This window comes from Enhydra lutris, unplaced genomic scaffold, assembly GCF_002288905.1.
Source record: "Enhydra lutris kenyoni isolate GAN:26980312 unplaced genomic scaffold, ASM228890v2 scaffoldscaffold3, whole genome shotgun sequence".
NCBI lineage: Eukaryota > Metazoa > Chordata > Mammalia > Carnivora > Mustelidae > Enhydra > Enhydra lutris.
The window spans coordinates 43,981,660-44,007,244 of record NW_019154087.1 but is presented as its reverse complement, the minus strand read 5'-3'; the positions used below and the strand labels follow the sequence as shown (position 1 = coordinate 44,007,244).

Sequence of the window (25,585 nt, the reverse complement as noted above, 5' to 3'; positions counted from 1 at the left end):
GTTTTGATTGCTTTTAATTCAAAATAATGTTCATGTCAAAGTAGCTCATCTTGGGGCTGTCTGCTCTTGGTAACATCTTACTTGTCTTGTTCCTCATGGCAGCTATGAGTGTTAGGAGTAGCCACCATTTAATAGCTAAGAAAGGCACTAGGTGTGATTTCAGCCTGGAAATGCCAGGTCAAGAATGCCAAAAGAACGAACAAATAAATCAGCAAGGCCAGACCACAAGTTAGGGTAGATGGGAAAGTGGACTTAAGGCCAGAGTGGGTTCTTGAAGCTCTGGATGGATTGAGAGGGGTTGAGCAGTTGGAAGTCAAGCTAAGACCTGATTTCCTGGACCAAAGGTAGGAGAGAAGGGGGTGCACATGGAAGTTGGGCTAGTAAAGGGGACGCATGTGGAATAGTGTGCTATGGGACAGAGTCCCTGGTATGCTTGTATGTGAGGCTGCTACTTCAGTACAGATTTTGGGTTGTGAGGTTGAGGGCGAAACAGTCTGGTCAGTTAATTTCTGTCCTTCCCCATTTCAGATGTGTGTAGTTTCTTCCATAAAATAATTTTAGTATTTTTTAAAACAAACTTTTAGTTTAGGAACTTGTGTTTCTATAAATTCTGCATTTTGGCATACTTCTCTGTGGATTGTCTTAGTATCAACTGTAAGTGTAATAAACATTTTCTTTTTTATTTTTTCATTTAAATCTAGGCCATTAATAAATACTAATATTTAGATATAGACATTAGAATACTTTTTAGACTAATACTCCCCAATTGTTGATCAGTTATTAGTCAATATTACCACCTAAGTAATTTTCCATGATTCTTTTATCATTTGCAGCATATTCATTTTATTTAACAACATTTTTTGAATGCTGGCTCCCCAAATATCACCAACCAACCAATTGATAAGACAAAGGTGAGTTTATGACTTCCTGCACTGAGGGAGAACAGCACCTTAACAGAGCATTGGCTGAGTCTTGGAGTGGGAAAGGCAAGGTTAGATTTAATGAGAATTGGAAGTTTGGCTTGAGGCAGGTCTTTCAATGCAAGGTCTTATTTAGGATTGAGTAAAGATCACAAGTAACAGTTTGGGGTTGGTGGCAAGAGTCATGTAATGATTTTAAGGCAAAAGTTCAGAGAATCTTAGAAAGAAATTTATTTGTTGATGCTTCCCCTTAAAGAGTTGCTGTGTATTTCAGAAGATCTGATTTCCAGATCGAGTGTCCAGGAATAGTACAGTTCTGCTAATGTAGACAGCCACATTTTAAAGTCATGCTAATGTATGCAGTAAACTTTTGGAGGTGAGGGTGGGTAGTTTCTTCTCCTGTCTTTAAATTATGCTTTATATTATTCTTGGGACATCTAAAGAAAATCTTGGTGTCCCCATGTGAGTTTTTACTTACCGTTTGTGATCTTTGGTCTTAAAACAGTTTATTTTCTTAGTATTTTGAGAAATTTTATCGTATGATGTCATCAGCTGCATCAGGCTTTGGATGTGTACTTGTGGAACTTTTTGATGCAAACAATATTTTGTTTGTCATAAATGTACTAGGGGAAAGTGGGACAGTTTAAAGTAGTACCCTGGAAAATTATCTCATACAGAAGAAGTATGTTGTATATATGTAAAGTATGATTATCCTTTATGTTTATGTATATGCCTTTTTGTAAAATAAAACTTCACATGTTTCTTCATGCATAGCACAGCTAAAAACAAAGGTTTTTTTTTTTTTTCTGTTTTTCTTTCCTCTGTGGTTAGGAATGTCTTTAAAAAAATACAGGTTTTGAGTCACTATAAGGAAAATAGGTCATTTAAGAAATTGTATACAGACATGTTTCGTGAAGCTTGCATTGCTTCTCTGCATTCAGTAAATACTTGTTGGATGCCTATTTTGTTTGAGGTTCTGATTAACTGTCATCTTTTTTTTTTTGTGGCTCTTTTTGTACCTTTGAGAAAAGGGGTGAGGCCGAGATTTGTTTGTTGCTCAATAACTAATAGAATATATCATAATTTCTTGGACTGTGGACTTTAACTGTATGGAATAAAGGTAATAAAGTAATTTATAGTTTGCAAAATATTCACTTGTATATAATACCAATTTGAATCTCTTAACAGTTGTGTGTAGACAAGGGAGATAACCTTGGTTTACACCTGAGGAAAGCTAAATTCCTTTCCCAGGGTCACATGTATTAAGAACTGGGATTTACCCTAAATTTTCTGAGTAAAAAAAATGTAAAGGAGAAAATTATGTGGCCCTAAATTTATAAAATTAATTAAAATTTACTAAGGAACTTTTTGTTACTATTACCACTTTGTTTGATTTTTTAAAAACTAATTTGGCTCTTCTGAATTTAGTTAGAACCTTTTAGCTGAAAACCTATAAATCTGTGATTTTAAGCACCTGGATTCAAATAAAAAAAAAAATAGTTTCTAGGGGCCCCTGGGTGGCTCAGTCAATTAAGCATCAGACTCTTGATTTTGGCTCTGGTCATGATCTCAGGGTCATGAGTTTAAAGACTTTTTATTTATTTATTTGACAGACAGAGATCACAAGTAGGCAGAAAGGCAGGCAGAGAGAGAGGGGGAAGCAGGCTCCCTGCTGAGGAGAGAGCCCGATGCGGGGCTCCATCCCAGGACCCTGAGATCATGACTTGAGCCGAAGGCAGCGGCTTAACCCACTGAGCCACCCAGGCGCCCTCAGGGTCATGAGTTTGAGCCCCACATCAGACTCTGACCTGGGCATGGATCCTGCCTAAGATTCTCTGTCTCTGCCCCTACCTCCCTGACTTGTGTGTGCAAGTGTGTGTGTGTGCATTGTGCTCTCTCAGAACAACAGCAAAAAACCTAAAATAGTTTCTTTTTTTTTTTTTAAGATTTTATTTATTTATTTGACAGAAAGAGAGTGAGCACAAGCTGGGGAACTGGCAGGCAGAGGGAGAGGGAGAAGCAGACTCCCTCCTGGGAGCCAGACGTGGGACTTGATCCCAGGACCCTGGCATCATGACCTGAGCTAAAGGCAGACGCTTAACCTACGGAGCTACCCAGCTGCCCCCCAAAATAGTTTCTTATTCACTTATTTTGTGATTCATTGGGAGAAGAAATCCTTCGTTTTAATTTTATAAGTGTTTATACTTTGATTCATTTAGTTGGGAAAGTTTCAGAACCTGTTTGATGAGAATGATACCACATTTTGAAGTGACTCCAGAAGAGCAACTAATTTCATTAGTGATCAATTGATTATTGATCACAGGCCAAGTTTAGGTATCTTTCTAAGTGTTTACTAATTTTCTTATCCACAGGGAGAGGTCAAAGTTATTTTTCATATCATGTCATTGAACATTTGTTTGCTTAAGACTCAGAACTATCCACACTATAAGCTTCCTTTTAAATAAAAAATTGGAGTGCACAGAAAGGGAGAAACAAGAGTCTAGGGCAGCACGAGGAGCTCATAGCAATGGGAATTTAAAGCTCCTTTGTGCTAACTTGGTGGCTAGGAAAGCGGTGTTGCCCTTCTGTTTCCTGGTTATGCTCTTAGTTCACTTTGTTTGCCAGTGCTTATAGCCAGCTATTGAAGAGCTGTGTGTAAGGCTGATGAAGCCAGCCTGACCTCAACGTCTGTCTGGCCCAGGTGGGACCAAACCTTGGCAGTTACGATTGGTCTCAGTGCCACCTTCCTTTTCCAAGCAGATTATTTGAAAATGGTGTAGTGTGGTGGGGTAGCAAATGTTTATTAAGCCCATCTGAGGCTTTACATTTTACCTCGAAATACAAAAATCCAGATCTGGAAAACAAATTTCGAATCATATCTCTTTCAAGTTTTTGGCTTTTCTTTTCTTTTCACCCACTTACTGTGTCCGTACTTGAACTGTTTCTGTGTTGTCTTTGAACAGCCCTGGGGCACTATTCACATAAGTTTTAATGTAAATGGTGCCCCCTGGAATTTTGCACGTGGTAGTACTACTTATAATAATTTATATTGTTACTAATAAATATAGAATTGGTACAAAAGGATCATGATTGTAAGGAACCATTTAGGCACCTAGGTAATTATGGCTTGAACTTTCTATTCAGTATTTCCTTCTCTTGATAGGTTCACAAAATATTTGTATCTCCAAACAGTGTATTTTTTAGTTTTGAATTTTTTCCTAGCTTTTGTTTTTTTAATTTTTTTAAAAGATTTTATTTATTTATTTAACAGAGATCACAAGTAGGCAGAGAGGCAGGCAGAAACAGCGAGAGGGGGAAGCAGGCTCCCCGCCAAGCAGAGAGCCCAACGCTGGGCTTGATACCGGGACCCTGGCATCATGACCCGAGCTGAAGGCAGAGGCTTTAACCCACTGAGCCACCCAGGCGCCCCTTCCTAGCTTTTTATTATAAAAGTTTCTACGGTGGAAAAGTTAAAAGGCTAGTATGGTGATTATCTGTACACTTAGCACTTAGACTAAACAATTGTTAAGATTTTGCCAGATTTGCTTTATCTTCCCATATATGCATATGCTAATATTTAGTTAATGAACTATTTGAAAATAAGTTGAAGACCTTGTCGCTCTTCACTTCTAATATTAAATCATGCATCTCCTAAAGACAGTCTCCTTTGTAACCACAATACCATTATTGTTATCTAAAAAAATTAACTTTCCTATTTACAGTCCATATTCATATTTTCGTATTTGCTGCCAAGTGTGTATTTGAGATTCCCCTCTTCCTCTGCCCTTTCCCTTCAAACCAAGATCCAGTCAAGGTTCACACATTGCAGAAAATATCCAAGGACAGGTTTAATCACCCTTAGTGCACGTAAATTGTTCTTCCTTCCAAAAGGCAAGAAGAGCTAAAGGCATTATTTCTCTTAGCCCTTAGCCTGATGGAGAGCCCAGCACTAATTATGATTTCAGATAGAATGCAAATTTGTGGTGTTAGTAATATTTTACCTTTGAATAGAACTTCTCAGATTTCTAAGTTTTTTTTTGTATTATCCCATGGATTTTGCCTTCAGGGATCTTTACTTCTGATTTGGAACTTAAAACCCATATGAATGAAAATGTAAGATGTATGATTTTAATGTATAATGAAATTGGGTGTCATTGGGGGAAATCAGAATGAGCCAAAAATTTAGCAAAGACTTAAATCAGTGTTTTTAAAGTGTTTTGCTCTTATTTTCTAAGTTTACTTGTACTATAGAAATTAAATTTACAGGGTAATAAAGAAATTGATTTCTTCAACTTTCAGCCGTCATTTCCTAGACATATTTTCATTAAAATTTAATATTTGGAAAATAGTAGTCCTTTGTGGTCAGAAGCCTTCATTTTACATAAATAAGTGCATCTGAGGTCCCGCATGAGGTAACTTGACCAAGACTCAGCTAGCAAGAACAGATGAGAACTTCTTATTATGTCAGCCATGGGGACAAGTTCCTCTGCTGGCCTCTTGGGATTTAAGAGGGCAGCCAGTGAATGTATTTTCTTCTTCTCACAAAGGCTATGGACTCCTGGAAAATGAAGATAACCAAACAAATAACTTTAATATAAACTAATAAGTAAGAATTAGGGGTATGGTGGGAACACAGTTGAAGAGCAGCCAACCTGAAGCTGGGGGTCAGGGAAGAGGGAGGACATTTCCAAAGGAAACAACCTTGAAGCTGAGGTCAGAGGATGAGTGGGCAGTAGCTAGGTTTGAGAAATGGGGAAGAGAAGATTGGAACTGGGATGAGACCAAGAGAGAAAGTACAAGTTGTACTTTGTACGTAGAACAAACATATGGATTCAAGAGAGGATGGCACTCTCTATGTGTGAAAACTGGGGAGTCATCAAACAGTGGCTGGAAGAGCAGGGTCCCATGTGAAAAACAGTAAAAACAATGCTAAGTAGTTTGACTTTATCCTGGTAATTTTGATAGGCGGTAAAGTGATAAATCAGATTTGCAATTAATAAAGATGCTTTTTATGTTGAAAATGAATTAGAGGGATGCCTGGGTGGCTCAGTTGATTAAGCATCCGATGCTTGCTTTCAGCTCAGGTCATGATCTCAGGGTCGTAGGACTGAGCTGCCCGCTGCTCTGCAAGGAGTCCGCTTGACATTCTCCCTCTCAGGGTGCCTGGGTGCTCTGCTGGTTAAGCAGCTGCCTTCGGCTCAGGTCGTGATGGGCTCCTGGGATGGAATTCCGCATCAAGCTCCCTTCTCAGTGGGGAGCCTGCTTCTCCCTCCACCTCTCCTCCTGCTGGCTTTCTCTCTCTCTCTCACTCTCTCTCATGCTTACTCTCCCTCTCTCTTTCAAATATATAAAATCTTAAAAAAAAAGAGAGAGATTCTCCCTGTCCCTCTGCCCTTGCCCCTGCCCGTGCAAATGTTCTCTCTCTCTCTCTCAAATAAGTACATCTTTAAAAAGAATGGATTAGAGAGAGCAGGGGGATGAGCTGCTGAGAGAGGGTGATGCTCAGCAAGGATTGAACAGTGGGTGAGGATGGAGAGGGAGGGGAAAGATGAATGATAGGCTTGGGCCCAACTGAATGAGTTTTGGTACAAAGAATTGCAGGTGTTAAGTCGATAGCCAAGTTTCAAACCTGAGTTAATTGTTGAACTGTTTTGGTGGTGGTGTTTTCACCTAAGTAGGGGATACAGAACGGGCAGGTTTGGTGTGGAAACAATAGGTCGGTTTGCTTATGTTGGATTTCAGATGATGTTCATGGAATGCCCACACACCCGGAAATGGAAGCTAGAGATGCAGGTCTATTGGGAATTATTGAGTTCACAGAGAGATGAAGAGGCAAGCTACCATGGAATCACCTGGTATAGGGCTGGAAGAGAACAGGGCATAAGAGGAAAAGTGGAGAATTGTCATCTTTATATTACAGGCTTGAGAAAAAGCCCCTAATTTGGTCTTCTTAAACATTTTATGTTCTGCTTCATGGCTCTAGTTGATCATTGTAGTACTAGTTCCTTCTTTCCTGGGATCTCCAATCACACTCATTTTCCTTGCCAGTTTTGGTGTCTTTGTAATAGAGGATCCATACAAGAAACAGAGAAACCTGAGAGTCTCTGCTGTTCACTGCAGTATTGAGTAACGTTGCTGTAAAATGTCATTATTTCAGAATTATCTTTTATTCCTTAGTTACTAATTGGAATTGAAGAAGCCTAGTTAAATCTTAAGTGTTTCATTTTGTGTTTCTCTAAGGTATGTAAAATAGAAATCAGAAGTTTAAATAATAAAAATAAAAGGAGAGCAGCTATTGGAGAACGTGTGCATGCGAGGGGGCTTGTGGCACGTCACCATTATTGCCAAGTAGAATTTCAAGTGGCTTGTTGAGAGCTTTAGTGTTTGAAGGAGTGCAGTTTGTGTTACAGCGCAATGCTTTTGTTTTATGGGGCAACCAAAGGCTGAGTATCTTAACCAAAGGGTTAAGTAATTTGTGTTTCATCACACTAATAGAGTAGAAGTGAAATTAGTGCCAGCAACTTGTGGTTCCTAGTCATGCTCTTTGGGCAACATGATGACGTTGCCTTAGGGAGCCACATCCATTAGTCACCATCTCTACTACTGCTCACACCATGCCAGCAACACCGAGTTACTGAAGGTTAAAGAAGAGTAGCAGAGAAAAGGGAGGGTGGGGAGAAAGTCATGTGTTCCATTATTCTGGATGTCAAAGACATGCTGGCAAGTCAGACTGACAGCAGGTGCTCTGAGATTTTCAGGGGATGTTCTGTCTGGTGGTTTATTAGTCAGCATCTCTCTCTGTTTAAGCTGCTTTGGGGACAGCTGACTCTGTCACAGTGGTAATTCAGCATGTCTATTTCATTTGTCATATTTGGTATAATGACACATTTAATTTAATAATTGTTTAATAAGAAAGTTATAGTTAGTCAATGAAAGTTTATTACTGCTTTATGAAAACTGAAAATACTCCCCCAAGGCTAAAATTTTATTTGGTGAGCTATTTAATGAGGAATTGGAAGACTTGGTTCAATCATAATCATAGCTTACTACTACTTTGACTTAGGCCTCAGCATTATATTAAATGCTTTTATTTTATGGTTGAAGAAACAGGTAAAAGGGGTAATGAAATTTACCAAAATTTTGTTGCCCATAGGGACGGAGCTGGGTTTGAAATTCCTGAACACTCTGAATTCCTAGGCACTCTCATTCCTAGGATCACTTGTGGCCCAGTGCTCTGCTCAGTGCTCCTTCTACTTGTATTCACCTATATTTTCATCCTCCCCAGTTCAGCCCCCTTTGCCTCAGTTTACCCATCTGTAAACCACTCTCCTAAAGCACACATATGTGTAGCACTCTTTACTCAAGGTTGCTTGGGTGGTGGTGAATTTAAGAGAGGGAAAGACATAGGAGTAGAGACACGTTACAGCAGAACAAACAACTTTAAAACAACATCAGGCAGCTCTGTTTCGTTTTTGTTTTTGTTTTTTCCTAAGATTTTATTCATTTGACACAGAGAGAGAGAGCACAAGCAGGGGGAGTGGCAGGCAGAGGGAGAGGGAGAATCAGGCTCCCCACTGAGCAAGAAGCCTGAGATCATGACCTGAGCCAAAGGTAGATACTTACCAACAGAGCCACCCTAGTGCCCCAGGCAGCTGTGTTCTTAAAATTCCTTGGCCAGTCTATCCCTGGAAATTCCACAGTGACCACTTTGTCTAAAGGCCCCAGTATACACACACAGCTCCTGTGCATGTACTCTTAGAAGGCAGTTTGGGCTTTAACTCACTTTATGGTGAAAAAAATACTACCATCAAAGCAAATGCTTTTGATCCTAATTATTTATCAGTAAAACAGAGATGATAATGTCTGTTTGACCTGCTTCACTGAGATTGTCTCTGGAGGATCTAATAAGAATGAGGGAAGTGAAAGTACATATATACATATGTATATAATGCTGTGCCAGTGTAAGAATCTGCTTTTGTTGTTGATGCTTTGATTGTAATCAGATAAAAAAGGGATTGTGCACAGTTGGTCAGAATTTACATGGAATTAACCCCATGTTCTCCCCGTTAAGTAGCAAAACAACAAACGTTTGATTCTTGTTGATAAATTTCTAATTTAGATACTATAGGAAGTTTCTATTTGTGTCTTTTGTTTAAATTAATCCTTTATATTGATAGATTTTAGCAAATATCACAAACTTTCCTAACAGAGAAGTACAACAGTGCTTGGTTATCAAGATAAGTTAATAGTTGTTTCTTTGTTTCAAGTTACATAACTGAGGTTTGACGCACTGAGCCATAAACACTTGCATTGACAAGCATGTCCTTTTTTCTTTTTCAATTTTGCAAAGTGATTTTCCTTTTTCTTTAATTTTAGGAAACAGATATTGATGACAGATATGGAGACTTGGATTCCAGAACAGATTCTGATATTCCTGAAATTCCATTATCTTCAGATAGAACCCCTGAGATCCTCAAGAAAGCTCTGTCTGGTTTATCTTCAAGGTATGATGGGAGGAAGATGACTGGGTGCTCAAAAGAAGTTGTGAAGTTATGCTGGTTGATGTCATAAATCTCACTTTTTCTAAGTTTTGGAGCTGTGAAAGGAAGGCTTATACTTTTTCACCATATGTGAGGCATGGTACTAAATGCTTGATGTACCTTCTTTCATTTAGTCCTTACAGTCTTGTGAAATATGAAAAAACTGAATCTGAGAGGTTAACTGGGGAAGGTTACAGAGCTAGGATGATGCAGACCTGGGATTCTTGCCCTAATTTGTCACATTTCTCCAGTGAGTGATCCATTCACCACATCAGGTTACCTTTTCTGGTATTGGAACATCTAATAAAGAAAATTCTGTGTTCTCTGTTCGCTGTTTTTCAAATGCCAGATGGAAATAGGTCATTTTTTTCTTTTAACTAAGTTTAAAATTATCAACCAAAACTCTGCAGCCCTTTATATACCAATTTATGTTTGCTTTGGTTTTGAATGTTTGGCCACCACCAAATTTGAGCTACTCTTATATTGCCCTCCATTGTATGCTTCACTAATATGAACTATGAAATTTATAAAAGCAAAATAAATACAAGCTTTTATCCAGATCAATGTGTGAAATCTTAAATGTTGGTATAGAACAGTGTTTTTCCAACTTTTTTGACTGTGACACACAGTAGGAGATACATTTTACACCACATCCCAAGAAACACACAAATGTGTATTTTAACAGTTGCAAAAATATTATGAAGCAGTTCTTGTATTACTGTGCACGATACCCTCTGATTTATTTTGTTTGATATTCTATATTATTGAACAAAAATGCTGGATGTGACTTACTAAGTTGATTTTACTACCCCATAGGTCATAACAAAAAACACTGGTTAGTCATATCTAATAAATGTAATGTAAGTTTTTCTGTTTTCAATTCCTAGCAGATAACCATATTAGAATAAATTGGTTCAAACAGAAGTTTTCATATTTTTTAACTAATAGAACAACTTTTTGCTGTTCATTACCAAAAACAAGATTATTATTTTAATAGGTCTTGATCTCAGTTTTTCTGACCTCATTCACAGATGTACGTTTGCTTTAAAATCTTATCAGGTCTATCTCAGGTCTGAAATTTTTTTATATTAATGTTACATAAGAATGATGCTGGATTCCTGTGTGTTATTTATAGTAGATTTTCCCTAATAATGAGGTTCCCCTCAGTATAAAGGAACAATAGCAAATCATAGCAGCTGATATTTATTGAGCATATGCTGTGTGCTGGGCACTACTCCAGATGCTTCACATGCGTTGACTGTTCTCACAGCAACCCTGTAGCACAGGTTCAATTATATAAGCCTGTTTTACAAATGAAGAAATTGAGGCGCAGAAATGTTCTGTATCAGGGGTCATGCATTTAGTAAGTGATAGAACCACATTGTGACCCTAAGTATTGTGCTCTGTTTATAAAAGAATTGGTTTTTAAAAATGAACAATAAATAATAATATAAGTAGTTTCAGTCTTCTCAAACTTTGCCCTAAGGGCTACACGAATGTTTCAAAATCTATCTCATTTTAGGCTCTCTTTAAACGAATACCCAAAATGGTCTGTCTTCCAAAGATTTAGAAGTTGTAGATATATGGGATTAAAAATACTAATTACATTAAAAAAGTACATGAATGGGGAGGGGGAACTCCTGTAATCCTTCCCCCCAAACATTGATATTTATAGTATTCTGGTAGCTACTGTTTGAAACTTTTTTTCCTTGTGCATTCTGTATAAATATGTGGGGGGTGTATAATATAAAAAATAACATTGTATTGTTTCTTACCTTTCTATTTACATTTTCATTCTGTGGTTTTAGGAACAACATCATTAAATATACTTAAATATTTTTAATGACTGCATGGTATGTTCCTTTGTATGACCATAGTTCAGTTTACTCAACTAAATGGTTTTTGCTGGGCATTTAGCTGGTTTCCAAATTTTCATGATTAAAAACAACTAAATAATAAATGTATTAAACATTTTTCTTTGTAGCTAAGTTAAGATTTATGCTCATTTTTAAGTCTTTAATATGTAATATCAAACAGAGCATAAGTTGTTGAAATTGGAAGGGGCCTGAAGGTTTTCAGTTACTTGGAAAATTGTCCCAGTCTGTTTTGTGATCTTTGTGTGTGGGTCTGTGGGAATGAATAGTCATTAACCAGTTAAGTCTGGTTCTGTCTGTTAGTGAAGCTCTTCTTCAGCTATCAGTCTAGGTTAGTAGTTCTCATCCAGGGACAATGCCCTGACCTCCCCAGACCACACCAGTGGACATGTGGCATTTGATCATTTGTGGCATTTGAGACATTGTAAGTGGTCAAGAGAGAGAGTGCAGCTGGCATGCAGTGGGGAGAGACCAGGGAGGATAATGACCATCTTCGTGACAAAGAATTCTCTGGCTCAGAATGTTATTAACACAGGTTGAGAAGCCAAGGAACTATCCAGACATAGCCTCATAATCAGTGCTCTTATACAGTATCATGCATTTTCCTTCTCTCGGGAGTTTACACACTTCCTGTCCAATTCCTCCAAAGGCTGATAGATGGATTTTCTCAAAACTTCTCTTTGCCAGATGGCCCATAAAATTCTTGTTCATTCTTGGCGAGTATCTCTGTATACCAGTTCTTGGCTCAGGTGAACTGCCTTGCCAACCCGAATTCTTGACTCATGATGTTTGTGCCACTAGGAACATAATTTTTTTTAAAAAACTTTGTCATTACTTTTTTTTTTTTTTTAAAGATTTTATTTATTTGACAGAGAGAAATCACAAGTAGGCAGAGAGGCAGGCAGAGAGAGAGGAGGAAGCAGGCTCCCCGCGGAGCAGAGAGCCCGATGCGGGGCTTGATCCCAGGACCCTGAGATCATGACCCGAGCCGAAGGCAGAGGCTTTAACCCACTGAGCCACCCAGGTGCCCCTCATTACTTTTGAAATAAAAACCACTTGATGTTTGTAGTAGCAGTACAACATGGTACATTTCATGAACAATTTGAGCAATAAGTGTATGACCACTTTGGATAATCACTTTTAAGGCTACTGCTTAATTATATGCTTTTTAGAAATCTCATTTCTTACTCACATAGGTCCTGGAGACATGAGACTTGAATGTAGTTCTCCTTTACTGATTCTGAGTTCCTTTTCTCAAAGCAATCCTGAGGTGATGACTTGGACTCAAAATTAAGACTTTTATTATGTGGTCATGATAGCATGGCAAAAGAAATCAAGAATTTTGACAGAGAGATCACAAGTAGGCAGAGAGGCAGGCAGAGAGAGAGAAGGAAGCAGGCTTCCTGCTGAGCAGAGAGCCCGATGCGGGGCTCGATCCCAGGACTCTGAGATCATGACCTGAGCCGAAGGCAGTGGCTTAACCCACTGAGCCACCCAGGCGCCCCAAGAAATCAAGAATTTTGAATTCAGAATCAGGCTATCCTCTGGTTTTTAGTCACAGTGTTTTTTATCCCCCATATCATGCTCTGTTTTGAATTTAGTGGTTTTCTCTTAAAGGATGACTTTCAGTTACTGCGTCAATGGTTATATATGTTATGTTTAAGTATGTTCTTTTATGTGCTTAACTTTGTATTAGGTATTCATAGGAGATTTGGGGAATTCATTAGAATAATTAAGAGAATTAAGTCTTTAACCCTTGTTGGGGGAGGGGAATTTTCCTGGGAGGGGGGAAAAGCCATATAAAAGATAACCAGATAGGATATGTTCCTTGAGGGCTCAGGTTTTCAGTTACCGTGGAATTTTTGGATGATATGAAGAAAGTAGGTTTTCTGTTTAAGATCTCTGGTTCTCAGCAGCTACCATCCTCTGAAGTTCAAAGCCAGGCATCTAACAAAGGTACACATGGACCTTGGCAATATCTGCCTGGGCACTGATTTCTGACACTTACGTAGTGTCCTCTTCTGTAGGTTCTGAACAATTCCAAGTCAGATGATCAGTTTTAAAGGAGAGCTAAATATGCCTCTGGGTTTCATGCAAACAGGGAAGGATTATTATCAGGAGACTGGCTTTTGGTCCTTTATTTACCTCTGACTAGCTCTGTGACCTAGCCCAGTTCCCAGTCTATTCATTAATCCACAAAGAGTTATGTCTATAAAACTAAATGGAACTTTTCAGCCATAGCATTTTTTGACTCTCCTCTCACTTCAGTTCAGTCCTAAAACTTACAGTCTCATGAGAAATTTATGAGTCTACGTAGTTTGTTACACAGTAGAGGGAAATAAAGTTGGGTAAATACAATTTGACCACCTCTTGAAAAACCTGGGAAGCTAGATGAAAGTGTTTCGAATTAACTATTGTTCGCATTTTAGATCTTGAATGCAGAAATGACATCATAAAAGGGATATTTAAGAAATATCTAGACTGTATAGGAGAGTGGTTGAAAGCAGGGAGTGTAATCAATATTTGATAAATGGATGAAGTCAGCAAATATTTCTTTTTGTAGACAGTAGAATGAAGGCATGTGCTTAGAACACAGTGTATATTGTGTGTGTGTGTGTGTGTGTGTGTGTGTGTGTGCTACTATATGTTAAGATGAACCCAGATCTCTTGTAACATAATTTCAACGCTGTCATTTGAATTAATAGAAATCAGAGAGGTCTTAAAGAAAAACTTTACTGTGAGTTCAGTGTAGAATGAATAAAACCAGGGGGAAGAAATTTTAGATTCAGAAATATCATCCATATATAGGTATTATTAGCATCCTTTCAGTTTGACACTGTAGCTGCTGACATTTTTCCTGACATGGCCACAGAAAGAGTGACATTTGTAAAGTATGCTGGGAATAAAGGGTGAGTCTCCTGGTTGTGGAGAGAGGGCCACTGGGCAAAACCCCAGCCCTTCCTGGCAGCCAGAGGACCAAGGGAGATCAGTCTCAGCCTGGCAGGGCATACAGCAGAGACGTTCCCCTCTAAGGAACAAGCGAAGGCCCAAGGGTGAGGAAACACTCTCGTTCTTAAGGCCCTTGTCCCTAAGTGAGGCAAGCCAGCAGCACACTCTGAGCACTAGAAGGAAGTAACCATCAGTCTGGTCTTGACCTCAGTGACTTTCTTGTGTCTTTTTCATTTCATTGAAATCGCTGTGTTCTGCAGTTTCACTTCTGCATTAACCTTTCTTTAATTTTTCTCATTAGAAGTCTGTGTTCTCTGTTTAAAGCACCTTAATAAAATCATTATTGTTTTTTTCCTACCACCCTAAAGGATAGTGCATCTTTTTGGAGGACTTTTGCACCTGACTTCTTCCGTTCTGAATGCCCTGGTGGGATGTGCGCATATCCACATTGACCATCTCACTGGCTAGCCTAGTGATTCATCAGTCACCCTAGTGACTAATCACACCGAACGAAAATTCGTTTCTTTCTTTGGCTAACATAATTTTTACACTTAATTTAGCTCTGAGTAAGTGAACAAATGCTGTTTGTTCGGTATTTGTTTTGTGGTTATTATATAAGGTGAAGTAAGGGTTTCTTAAAGTAGAATTAGCGAAAATCCATATAAGTCTGGTAATGCTAAAACCACACAAAAAGCTGTAAGAAAGAATACATTAAATACTAACTTTATAAACATTTTCTTTGTAGGTGGAAAAACTGGTGGATTCGTGGAATTCTTACTCTAACTATGATTTCATTGTTTTTCCTGATCATCTATATGGGATCATTTATGCTGATGCTTCTTGTAAGTGTTTCACATTTCCCTGAGTATCTCTTGCTTTGTTTTTCAGCACAGATATGATTGAAGTAATTTGAGCCTGTCATAAAAAAGAAGGTAATTCAAGGTTTGGTAACAGTGAATTTCATTCTTTTAAGCATTTTCTGGTTCATGAAATGAGCTGGACCAATCTTTTCTGTTTGCAAAGTAGCCATTCAGTGTGTTCACTCAGCAGAGACCAAGTATGCATAATAAATACATTCTGCCAAGCATTAGATACTGCTAATGAGTTCACACACACATGACTTTATCATGTAGGACTCTTAGCCAGATCCCTCACTTCAAAGAACTCAGTCTAATGGCAGAGACATAGAAGTAACCATATGAATAAATAGTATAGTAAATAAGTGGGTGAGTGCTGTCATAGAACGTGTTGGTTGAGCACAGGAAAAAAAGTATCTAATCAGCCTGACATAGAACAAGGAGGACTTCCAGAAGAGGGGATGCCAACGTTGAGTCCTGAAGAAGGGAGAGGGCATTCCAAGGTGGGGACATCAGAAACAAGACATGGGGTAATGAGAGAATGTGGTTTGTTGGCAGATTTGCAAGCTGTGCATTGGAGGTACCTAGGGATGAGACTGGAGAGGCAAACAGAAGCCATTCTGGGCACTTGGGATTTTGTTGTGTATGGGGACTCTAACAAGTCCTGCTGCCAAACAGATATTTTAAGCTTTTAAATCATTCATTTAGCACATGCTTCCCAGAGTGCCTGCTATGTGCCAGGCATTGCCCTAATTCTGGGGTATGATATGGGGTGCTGAGAAAAGCACACTCGTCTCTCCCCTCAGGGAGTTTGCTGTCTACACTTTTAAGAATGGATCAGAACTATAGTTACAAACTGCAATAAGCATTTGAAAAAAAAAGAATAAGATGCTGTGAGAGCAAGGGGGGAGCCAGGAAGCTTTCCAGAGGTGTTCTGCCCTACACGCATGCTGCACTTTGAAGCTTGAGCAGGTGAGGTGAGAGGGGAGCTTGGGGGCAGGGTGTCACAGCAGAGGACTCGCATTTATAAAAGCCTCGATATCCAAAGAAGCATGAAACATCTGAAGCCCGAAGTGGTGGAAGTGAGAAGGAGAAAAGTGCCTGTTCACCGGGTTCACGCAGCATGTCTGGGTGCTGAGCGTGTTCAGCAGGGCGGGGGGAGAGTCTGCTCTCCCCCAGATGCATGTGTCCTTCTTTTCTGCTCTTTCTTTTTCATCATGGGTTCTCCACTATTTCAGCCTGTGTTGCACCCACCACCCTGCTCTCTGGCTGCTGTCGCCCACGTAGATGCCTATCTCTCTGACCTGTCTGCTCCCTTCCGTGCTCAGTCCTGTCCATAGTCATAAACATGGTCAGTACGATGTGGTTTTCCTTTCAGTCTATAAAAGAATAAATAAGTTCTGAAGTGAAATTAGAAATGAGTGGGGAAAAATCCCATCAACTCCTAAAAGCACTTAAAGCAGCTCTTATTAGTACCATAAAGCCCTTTCACTTTCTTTTTGTCCCCTCATTAATTTTGTACTTCCTTGGGGATCTCAAGGTAACAGCGGTGAGTAAGCAATCACTCTCTCTGTTCTGTTTGTTGACATCACAGAGAAATTTTTCTTACAAAGAAACAATGGAGAATGGATAGGACACTTTAATGTGAGGGCAGAAAAATGTTGAGCCTAAAAGCCAGATAGGCCGGTGTGACCATTGTCCAGGTGTGACTCCCGCCGAGAGCCCACTCCTAGTCCTCTCAGTGTAAACCCACGGAGGGCGATGAGTGCTGGCAGCCACCACTGGCCTCAGAATTTGGGCCTTTCAGGAGTGAGTGTATGCAGAGCACTTTTCAGTGCTGTGTGCTGAGTGGCAGGTCGGGGGATGAGGGATGATGTGATAGCAGACAGCTCTGTAAGGCTTTGTGGAGGAGGGGACCTTTCAGCTGACCTGAGGTAGATCAGGGTGGAGTGAGCGCTATGAGCAAAGGTCTGAATGGCTAGATGAGTCCGGGAAAGGTGAACAATGCCCTTTTCCTGGAACACAGGGGCTTTGAACTTGGAGAACTAATTGGGGAGCAGATTCTGGAGGGCCCTGCAATACTATGTGAAGAAGTTTGGGATTTATTTGTAAAGCACTGGGGAACCATTGAAAATATTGGGGATCATTTACATTATTCCCCTTTAGAAGGTGTTTTTGAGCTAAGTCATTGAAGGACACGAGTATCCTTAGTACACAGACTCTGGCCAGTTTGGTGGGCTTCCTGTGACCGTTCTCCACACTAAACTGTTTGGTGTGGTAACTTGGGCCACAATTTGTGGATAAAGGCTAATTTTTAACCACTCATTTGTGAGGAAATTCAAAACACCTCTAAAGACATCCTTACATATTTGGACTCTGATTTTTTAAAAAGAGAATCATAAGCATACCTAAAGTGCTTGGGCTTTCTTGTTCCTTTTCTCTCCTTTGAAAGGAAAATACCATTTTATTACAAGTTCTTCTTTTCATTGGTGAGCTCAATCAGCAAAGAATATTAAGGACTAGTGAAAGTGGATTTGAACTTCAGTTTTTATTTAGGTTACTGCCCTGCACGCACACACAGGCATGCACAGATGTGCATGTGCACACGTACCTATGTCCCATTTATGATACTCCTGTTAAGGAAATGTAGGTGGACATACACATATGCACACAATGTTGGCACTCAATCACTATTACTTTTACGTGCTTTAAAGTCTTACTTATATTCATATCCCTAACTAGGTCATTTATGTTTTGAGAAGGATGCATTGTACATAACTTGCATTTGCCCTACAATATCAGCACTCATAGAAGACTAATTCAAGGGAGTTTTATTAAAAAGTTATTTCTAGGGTGCCTGGGTGGCTCAGTTGGTTAAGTGACTGCCTTCAGCTCAGGTCATGATCAAGTCCTACATCGGGCTCCATGCTCGGCGGGGAGTCTGCTTCTCCTGTTCTCATGCTCGCATGTGCTCTCTCTCTCTCTTAAACAAATAAATAAAATCTTTAAAAAAAAAAACACAGAAAACTTATTTCTAGGAAATGATAGCTACTACTTTAAGATGGAACTCCTAATAGGAGTAATGAATAATAAGATGTTCCTTAGCATAAGATAAATAATAAGATGTTCAGCCTTCTACTTAAAATACTTTTTTAGGGGCGCCTGGGTGGCTCAGTGGGTTAAAGCCTCTGCCTTATGCTCAGGTCATGATCCCAGTGTCCTGGGATCAAGCCCCGCATCGGGCTCTCTGCTCAGCGGGGAGCCTGCTTCCTCCTCTCTCTCTGCCTGGCTCTCTGCCTACTTGTGATCTCTCTCTGTCAAACAAATAAATAAAATCTTTAAAAAAAATACTTTTTATGGGATTGGGAGGGAGACAAACCATAAGTGACTCTTAATCTCACAAAACAAACTGAGGGTTGATGGGGGGGAGGGGGGTTGGGGGGGTGGGGTTATGGACATTGGGGAGGGTATGTGCTATGGTGAGTGCTGTGAAATGTGTAAACCTGGCAATTCACAGACCTGTACCCCTGGGGATAAAAATATATTATATGTTTAAAAAAATAATAATAAAATTTAAATTAAAAAAATACTTTTTTAGTTGTTGCATTCATGGCTTGCAGTCATACTTTCTAAATAATGGAGGTACTAAAATATATTTTGATTTAAAGGCAGATAGTATAAGAGGTTCCTCCCTCATCTTCTTAGAAACTCCTATAAGTTTTAATTCACATTATATAATTTAGTTTTAAATAGTTTATTTTTTCACATGCAAGAGTTATACAAGAGTGTTAAAATTGGGAACTTGATAATTTTTTGAAGATCACCCCAACCCTATCATCAACTACCAACACCCAATTAATACTGCTATTTGATATATTTTCTTTTATCTCTTATGTTTTAAAAATTATGTTGTAATTCAAAGTGATTAGACTTTTGTATCCTGCTTTTTAAACTAAATATTATATCAGTGTTTTGTGTTTTTCCACCATCTTTACAACCATTAGTTTAATTTAAAAAGAATTTTTTTTAGGGGTACCTGGGCAGCTCAGTCATTTAAGCATTTGCCTTTGTTTCAGGTCATGATCTCGGGTCCTGGGAATCAAGCCCCACATCAGGCTCCCTGCTCAGTAGGGAGTTTGCTTCTCCCTCTGCCCCTCCCCCACCTTCTCATGCTCTCTCTCTCTCTCTCTCTCCCTCAAATAAATAAATAACATCTTTAAAAGAGAGAGCCTGGGGGCGCCTGGGTGGCCCAGTGGATTAAAGCCTCTGCCTTTGGCTCAGGTCATGGATTCCGGGGTCCTAGTATCGAGCCCTGCACCGGGGTTTCTGCTCAGCAGGGAGCCTACTTCCTCCTCTCTCTTTGCCTGCCTCTCCACCTACTTGTGATCTCTGTCAAATAAATAAAATCTTAAAAAAAAAAAAAAAACTTAAAAAAAAAAAAGCATGCATGTGTGCCAAGGAGCAGGGGGAGGAGCAGAGGGGAGGGAGAGAGAATCTGAAACACACTCCTCACTCAACTTGGAGCCAGATATGGAACTCCATCCCACAAAAATGAAATTATAACATGAATGGAAACCAAGAGTCAGACCCTTAACCAACAGCTACCCAGGCACCCTCCCCCAGTCAAGTTTAAAACATTCATGGATTCAGTGGAGTGGAATGCATCATAACTTATGAACTACTGTGTTATTTTCAGACATTCAGGCTCTATTTTGGTTTCTCTTTATGGTGAATAACACTATCCTGAACATATTAGAACGTAAAACTTTTTCATATGCAGGATTATTTTCTTTGAATAGATTCCCAAAGTGAAAATAAGCACTTTAGTTTGGATAACCCGTAATAACATAACTCAGACTCAGCATATCCAAATCTGAACTTCTGTTCCATCCCCAGTCATTCTGCATAAATCTGTTTACTTTCCCAAAACCTCCCCTGCTTTTATTCCATGTTCCCCTGTCACCCTTAGCTCCCCAATTTTCTCAACCACCAAATCCAGCCAGTTCTCTCTCCTCAATGTCTTACTCTTCATACTACCCCCCTCTGCCAGTGGCCCAGTTAAAGTGTCATCTGCACTCGACAGGGTCGTAGTATCTTGCATGCCTTCCTGTCTTTACTCTTGCTGCCTCTCGAGGCTGTTCTTTCCACCTCTCTTATTCCCAGCACATATATCTGATCATGGCCTTTAGTGATCAGGATGAACTCCTTCGTGTAGTCCTTCATACTCTTTGCTGTGATTCTGTAACCAGGCTTTCCTCTCTCTGCTTCTCACCCCTGTATCTCAGCCGCTCTGAACTATTTGTAGTTCCCTAGCATGCCTCATGCTCTCCTGTATTTGTGATTCTATGTATCCTTTTCCTCTGTCCCAACTGCAGCCTGTCCCCAGTGCCCGCCACAGGTGTTCTGTCTGGCTGTGCTTACCTGCATGTGCCTACTTCCATGTGGTGTTGTAACCACTTGTGTCTTCCCTGACAGGCTAGCCCTCTGAAGACAGATGTCCTGTATTGTTTCTCTGAATCCTCAATAACTAGCAGAGTAGGCATTTTCATATTGGTTGCTGTTTTTAAGGCTCTTAACACATATGTTGGGCCAACAGAGTCCTACCAGTGTGCATTGCTACCGGTATTGATGGCCTAGAATATGAGTTTCTGTGTAATCACCAAGCCTGGAAGATATACACATATTTTAAGGACTTTAGCTTTGTTGTTTTGAACACCCCCCTTTTCTCTTTTCTCAGTAGCTCTGTATTGATTCTACTTGCAAACTGTAATTGACAGTCATATATGTGTGCTATTAAAAGTAGCTTTCTCCCCCCGCAGTAAAACACCATGTATAGTACTAATGGTTGTTCTTGAGCAAATGTGTTCATTTAGCAAATAGAAATTGCATCAGTGCATCTGATATTTTAAAAGCCCTTGGTTCTATAAATAGCATGGACTTGCCATTTTATTTTAACATCTAGCATTGTCCTCATTCTGTAATTATTTTAGAAAATAACTTTTGACATTATATTCAAAGCTTATTTGAAAGGCACTATTCGAATTTCTTCTTGTCTTTATGTTATAAAGCAGTAATGACTTTTTCTTAAAAAACCTATTTATAGTAGTTTGGCCTAATATTTTCTTATCATGTGGCTGAGGGGACACAATTACTTTTAAGTATATGATTGGACATGTAAACACAACCTAAGAACATCCTGACCAGTAGCTTTGGGAAAACTAATTTATGGAGAGCTTTAAAAGAAATACCAAAGTAGGGGCCCGTGGGTGGCTCAGTCATTAAGCGTCTGCCTTTGGCTCAGGTCATGGTCCCGGGGTCCTGGGGTTGAGTCCCAGGGTCCTAGGGTTGAGTCCCGGATCAGGCTCCCTGCTCAGCGGGGAGCCTACTTCTCCACGCCCACGCCCCCTGCTTGTGTTTCCTCTCTCACTGTGTCTCTATCAAATAAATAAAATCTTTTAAAAAGTAAAAAATAAAAGAGATACCAAAGTATTTTCTTGAGCAGAGTTTGGTAAGATTTTTAGGTAAAGAAGCAGTTAAAAATATTTTAGGCTAAGGAACCACATTATTTCTCTGTCACATCATGTTTGGGTTTTGTTTTAAAAATATAAAATCCATTCTTAGCTCTAGAGCTATAAAAAATCAAGCCCTTGGGTATACTCTCTAGAGGCTGAAATAGTCTACTTAATTCACAAAGATTTTAATTTCTTGGCTCATGGTAATAAGTGTTCAACTTGCCACTTGCTCTTTGAGTGTTAGAATTGACTTAAGCCAAGCATTGACTACGATGCTCCATCCTCAAGGATTACCTGTACTCCAGTTGGTGGATACAACAGTTTGAAGGACTACTAAGTAGACCACCAAAAAAAGTTTCATAAATATTAACCCATTTATTATGAATGTACATAGGACACTATGCAAACAAAACTGTATAGAATCAGTGACTGGCTGAAGTGGCTGCAAATGTAGAAGGCTGTTTTATGATCTGCCAATGTAGCACCACTTGGATTGATGAGAGATATATGCACCTGGCTATGTGAGAATTGGCACAGCTGGGAGAATGAAAAAACCATGCCCAAACCCTGCTGGGTAGCAGGGGAAAGATGTTTTAATCATTTGTTCTGACAGTATCTTTATCCTTGGAAAGGATACCAGGATGTATGGCTAAAAATAAGTATATGTAAGCAAACTTGCACATACGATCATTTTCCTGGGGTAACTCAAGAAACAAAATGGACAAAAAGATCATTCATTGTAGGAAGGATGAACCCAAGAAATGAAGTAGTAATGAGAGATAAAGCCTACTCTGTGACCAACTAGACTGTATCCCTCAAACTTTAAGCTATAGCACCACCTCCTACCCCAGGAAGGGGCTCTCACTTTTTGGATAAAACACTGATTTGCTTACCCCTTTAAAATATCACTTGAGGGGCACCTGGGTGGCTCAGTGGTTAGGCCTCTGCCTTCAGCTCAGGTCATGATCTCAGGGTCCTGGGATCGAGTCCCACATCGGGCTCTCTGCTCTGCAGGGAGCCTGCTTCCTCCTCTCTCTCTCTCTCTCTCTGCTTGCCTCTCCGCCCACTTGTGATCTCTCTCTATCAAATAAATAAAATCTTTAAAAAAAAATAAAAATAAAATATCACTTGATCTTAGAAGCATAGACTATTCAATTTCTACTACCGACATTTAGAATAATTAAAAATGGGTAGGCTAAAGATTTTTAAAATACATTTGATAACAAAGTGCATATTAAACGATGAAGCACAAATGTAAACACTAAGTGATGTATGTTAATGTGTTCTCTTGGTTTCAGGTTTTAGGCATCCAAGTGAAATGCTTCCATGAAATTATCACTATAGGTTATAGAGTCTATCGTTCTTATGACCTGCCATGGTTTAGAACATTAAGCTGGTAAGTATTTTAATACTGTTTCAGATATGAAAATGTGACTCTTTTCTACAGTTTGTAAAGGAAGCATCCTGATCAGTCAGTACCACATGATTGACCATGTAGATTGATTTTTGGAGGAAGAGAAAAATAATGCATTAGATTTTGAAAAGAAGAAAATCACCTTTAAGTCTACCATCCCAACACAACTATTTTCATATCTCATCTTTAAGTCTTTGTAGTTACTGTATATCTGTATATACTCACATATATACTATTATCCTCTTTAAAAAACATTATATTGGGCACATTTTTATACCATTTATAATTATAATTTTAAGAAAGTTACATTTTATAAAATGTTAGAAATATGTGTGATCTTTTTTGCTTTAGTTTGCCTTGGTTGACATGAGACCTCACCCTTAGATTATCTCTACAAAGATGAAATATGAAAATAGTTGTGGGTTTTCTGTTCTGTTTTTTGAGTGATCAGTGATTAGTTGAAGGTAAGAAAAGCCCAGGATGAGTACCTCTACAGGGAGGTAGGCCGTGAGGGTTGCACAGGGCAGTGAGAAGAGAGATGACTACTACCTTTGTTGTTCCTGGTTTGATCTCGTCTTCACACCCTGGCCCCAAGATACAGTACATGAAGGGTAGTCCGAGGGAAGAGTAAGACCCTTTGAGGGGGCCATGTAAGGCAGCCTTATAAGTAGCACTGGCAATTACCAGCCCATGAAATATTGTTTAGGTCTAAATACATGTAAAAATTAGTTTTAAAAAAAGTCATGTGATTTTAATAAAATGTTTTGGGTTTTTTTTTTAAATATTTAAAGCTTTCTATATCTTTTTACAACTTTTCAGGTACAATTTTTAGTTATCAGGACCTTGACCAGGAAACATGTTAGTATGGTTGTTCATAATTGACCTAACTGGCCATGCCTTTGAATATAGTTATTTGATTAGTATCAGCCAGAGGGTCCAGTGTCTTAAGAAAACAAATATATCACTTTTGGGGTTTAAAGGCGTCAAAAATAGTTTCTTAGTTTTGGTGATAGCTAATTTTTCCTTATAACAGGTTTTTTCATGAAGGGCAAAATTATGGGAAACGTTAGGTAGAGTAAGCAGTTGGAGAATAATTAAATGCTAAACCAGGTGGGATTGATTGATTCTAAGTGTAGGGGAAAAAAAAGTCAGGTCGGGATGGGCTCCAGTGATTGTAGAAATCTTTACAGAGAGGAAAAGGTGAGAAACTATCACTTGAAATAAAGACAAGTTTTGGATAGAGAATTGTGTTTTACATTGGCGAAGCTGCATCCAGCAGCTTCTAGATGGGGTTCTAGATGGGGAAATGAAGAGGCACGTGCCGCATATGGAGAGACATTCCTGGCTCTCCTGAGGGAACTGGGCAAAAAGTTGGGCTGGTGGTCTAGAGTAGGCCTTGATAGCCTTACAGTGGAGTCAAAGACCGTTTCCATTGTAGGAGAGTAGAACATGGTTATGCAGCTGATAAGAAATGAACATACTTTACTTTGAAAACAGTGGGGTCAGATTCCATCCATGACATGTAGAAGAGAAATTGCTCCTTTTTCCCTCTGCTCTCCCAGCCACCGGGGACTCTGCCCTTCAAAGGATGTTCAAAGGATGAGGCACAGAGGAACTCTGAGGCAGTGTTTCTCAGCCTTTTTTTTTTCCTGGCTCACACTAGCTGCCATCAACGAAATGTCATGGGTTCAACCTTTCCCTGGGTGGAAAGAGCATACCAGAGCTGAGTGGAGGGACAGGTGATTTATGCAGTTTTAAGAAGTTTCTCTTAGAGATTTTTACCTGCTGCTTTACCTCTTTTTTTTTTTTTTTTAAGATTCCGTCTATTTATTTGACACACAGAGATCACAAGTAGGCAGAGAGGCAGGCAGAGAAAGAGGGGGAAGCAGGCTCCCCACTGAGCAGAGAGCCCGATGCGGGGCTCCATCCCAGGACCCTGAGATCATGACCCGAACTGAAGACAGAGGCTTAAACCACTGAGCCACCCAGGCGCCCCTGCTGCTTTACCTCTTAAGCATCACTGTGCCACTGAAGTCCATCTGGAGCATGGGGGAGAGAGAGAAAGACACCAGTGTGGACAGGGCAGTGAAGAGTGAGGTCAGAGGTTGGATTACCCCTTCCTGCTTTCCCAGTTGATCTTCCTTAGGGCAGTGGGAATTTGGCATAGGATCTCCACTTTTAAAAAGCTTTAGAGCTGTGAGTAGTTGGGAGTGAATTTTCATTATAAACAGTACTGTATGTGTATGTGTGTGTATGTGTATGTGTGTGTGTCTTTGTGTATGTCTGTGAGAGAAAGAACGTGTGTATTTGTGTATGTGTAGTATTTTTTATGTTATTTCCCAGTTATCTGTCTCTGGCATTAGACTTTGACCTTAAGTAAAGAAAAAAAAGAAAAAAGAAAATGATTTTTACCTCAGTAGAGGCATGAGCTATATTCAGTAAATTTTTGTTAACTGATACATTTGAAATTAAGACTAAAAGCAGAAAAACATGTTTTGATGAAATATCTTGAACCTGTC

General features: G+C 39.4%; 1 protein-coding gene across 1 annotated transcript in view; it reads left to right on the top strand.

The window, feature by feature from the left end:
- The window catches only part of LOC111155951 (CDP-diacylglycerol synthase 1), a 64,137-nt gene that overhangs the window by 4,855 nt on the left and 33,697 nt on the right, over positions 1–25,585 (top strand). Inside the window, exons 2-4 of the mRNA XM_022516437.1 lie at positions 9,297–9,424; positions 15,029–15,125; positions 22,951–23,048. Coding sequence (XP_022372145.1) covers positions 9,297–9,424; positions 15,029–15,125; positions 22,951–23,048 — 323 coding nt within the window. The remainder of the gene's footprint in view (positions 1–9,296; positions 9,425–15,028; positions 15,126–22,950; positions 23,049–25,585) is intronic.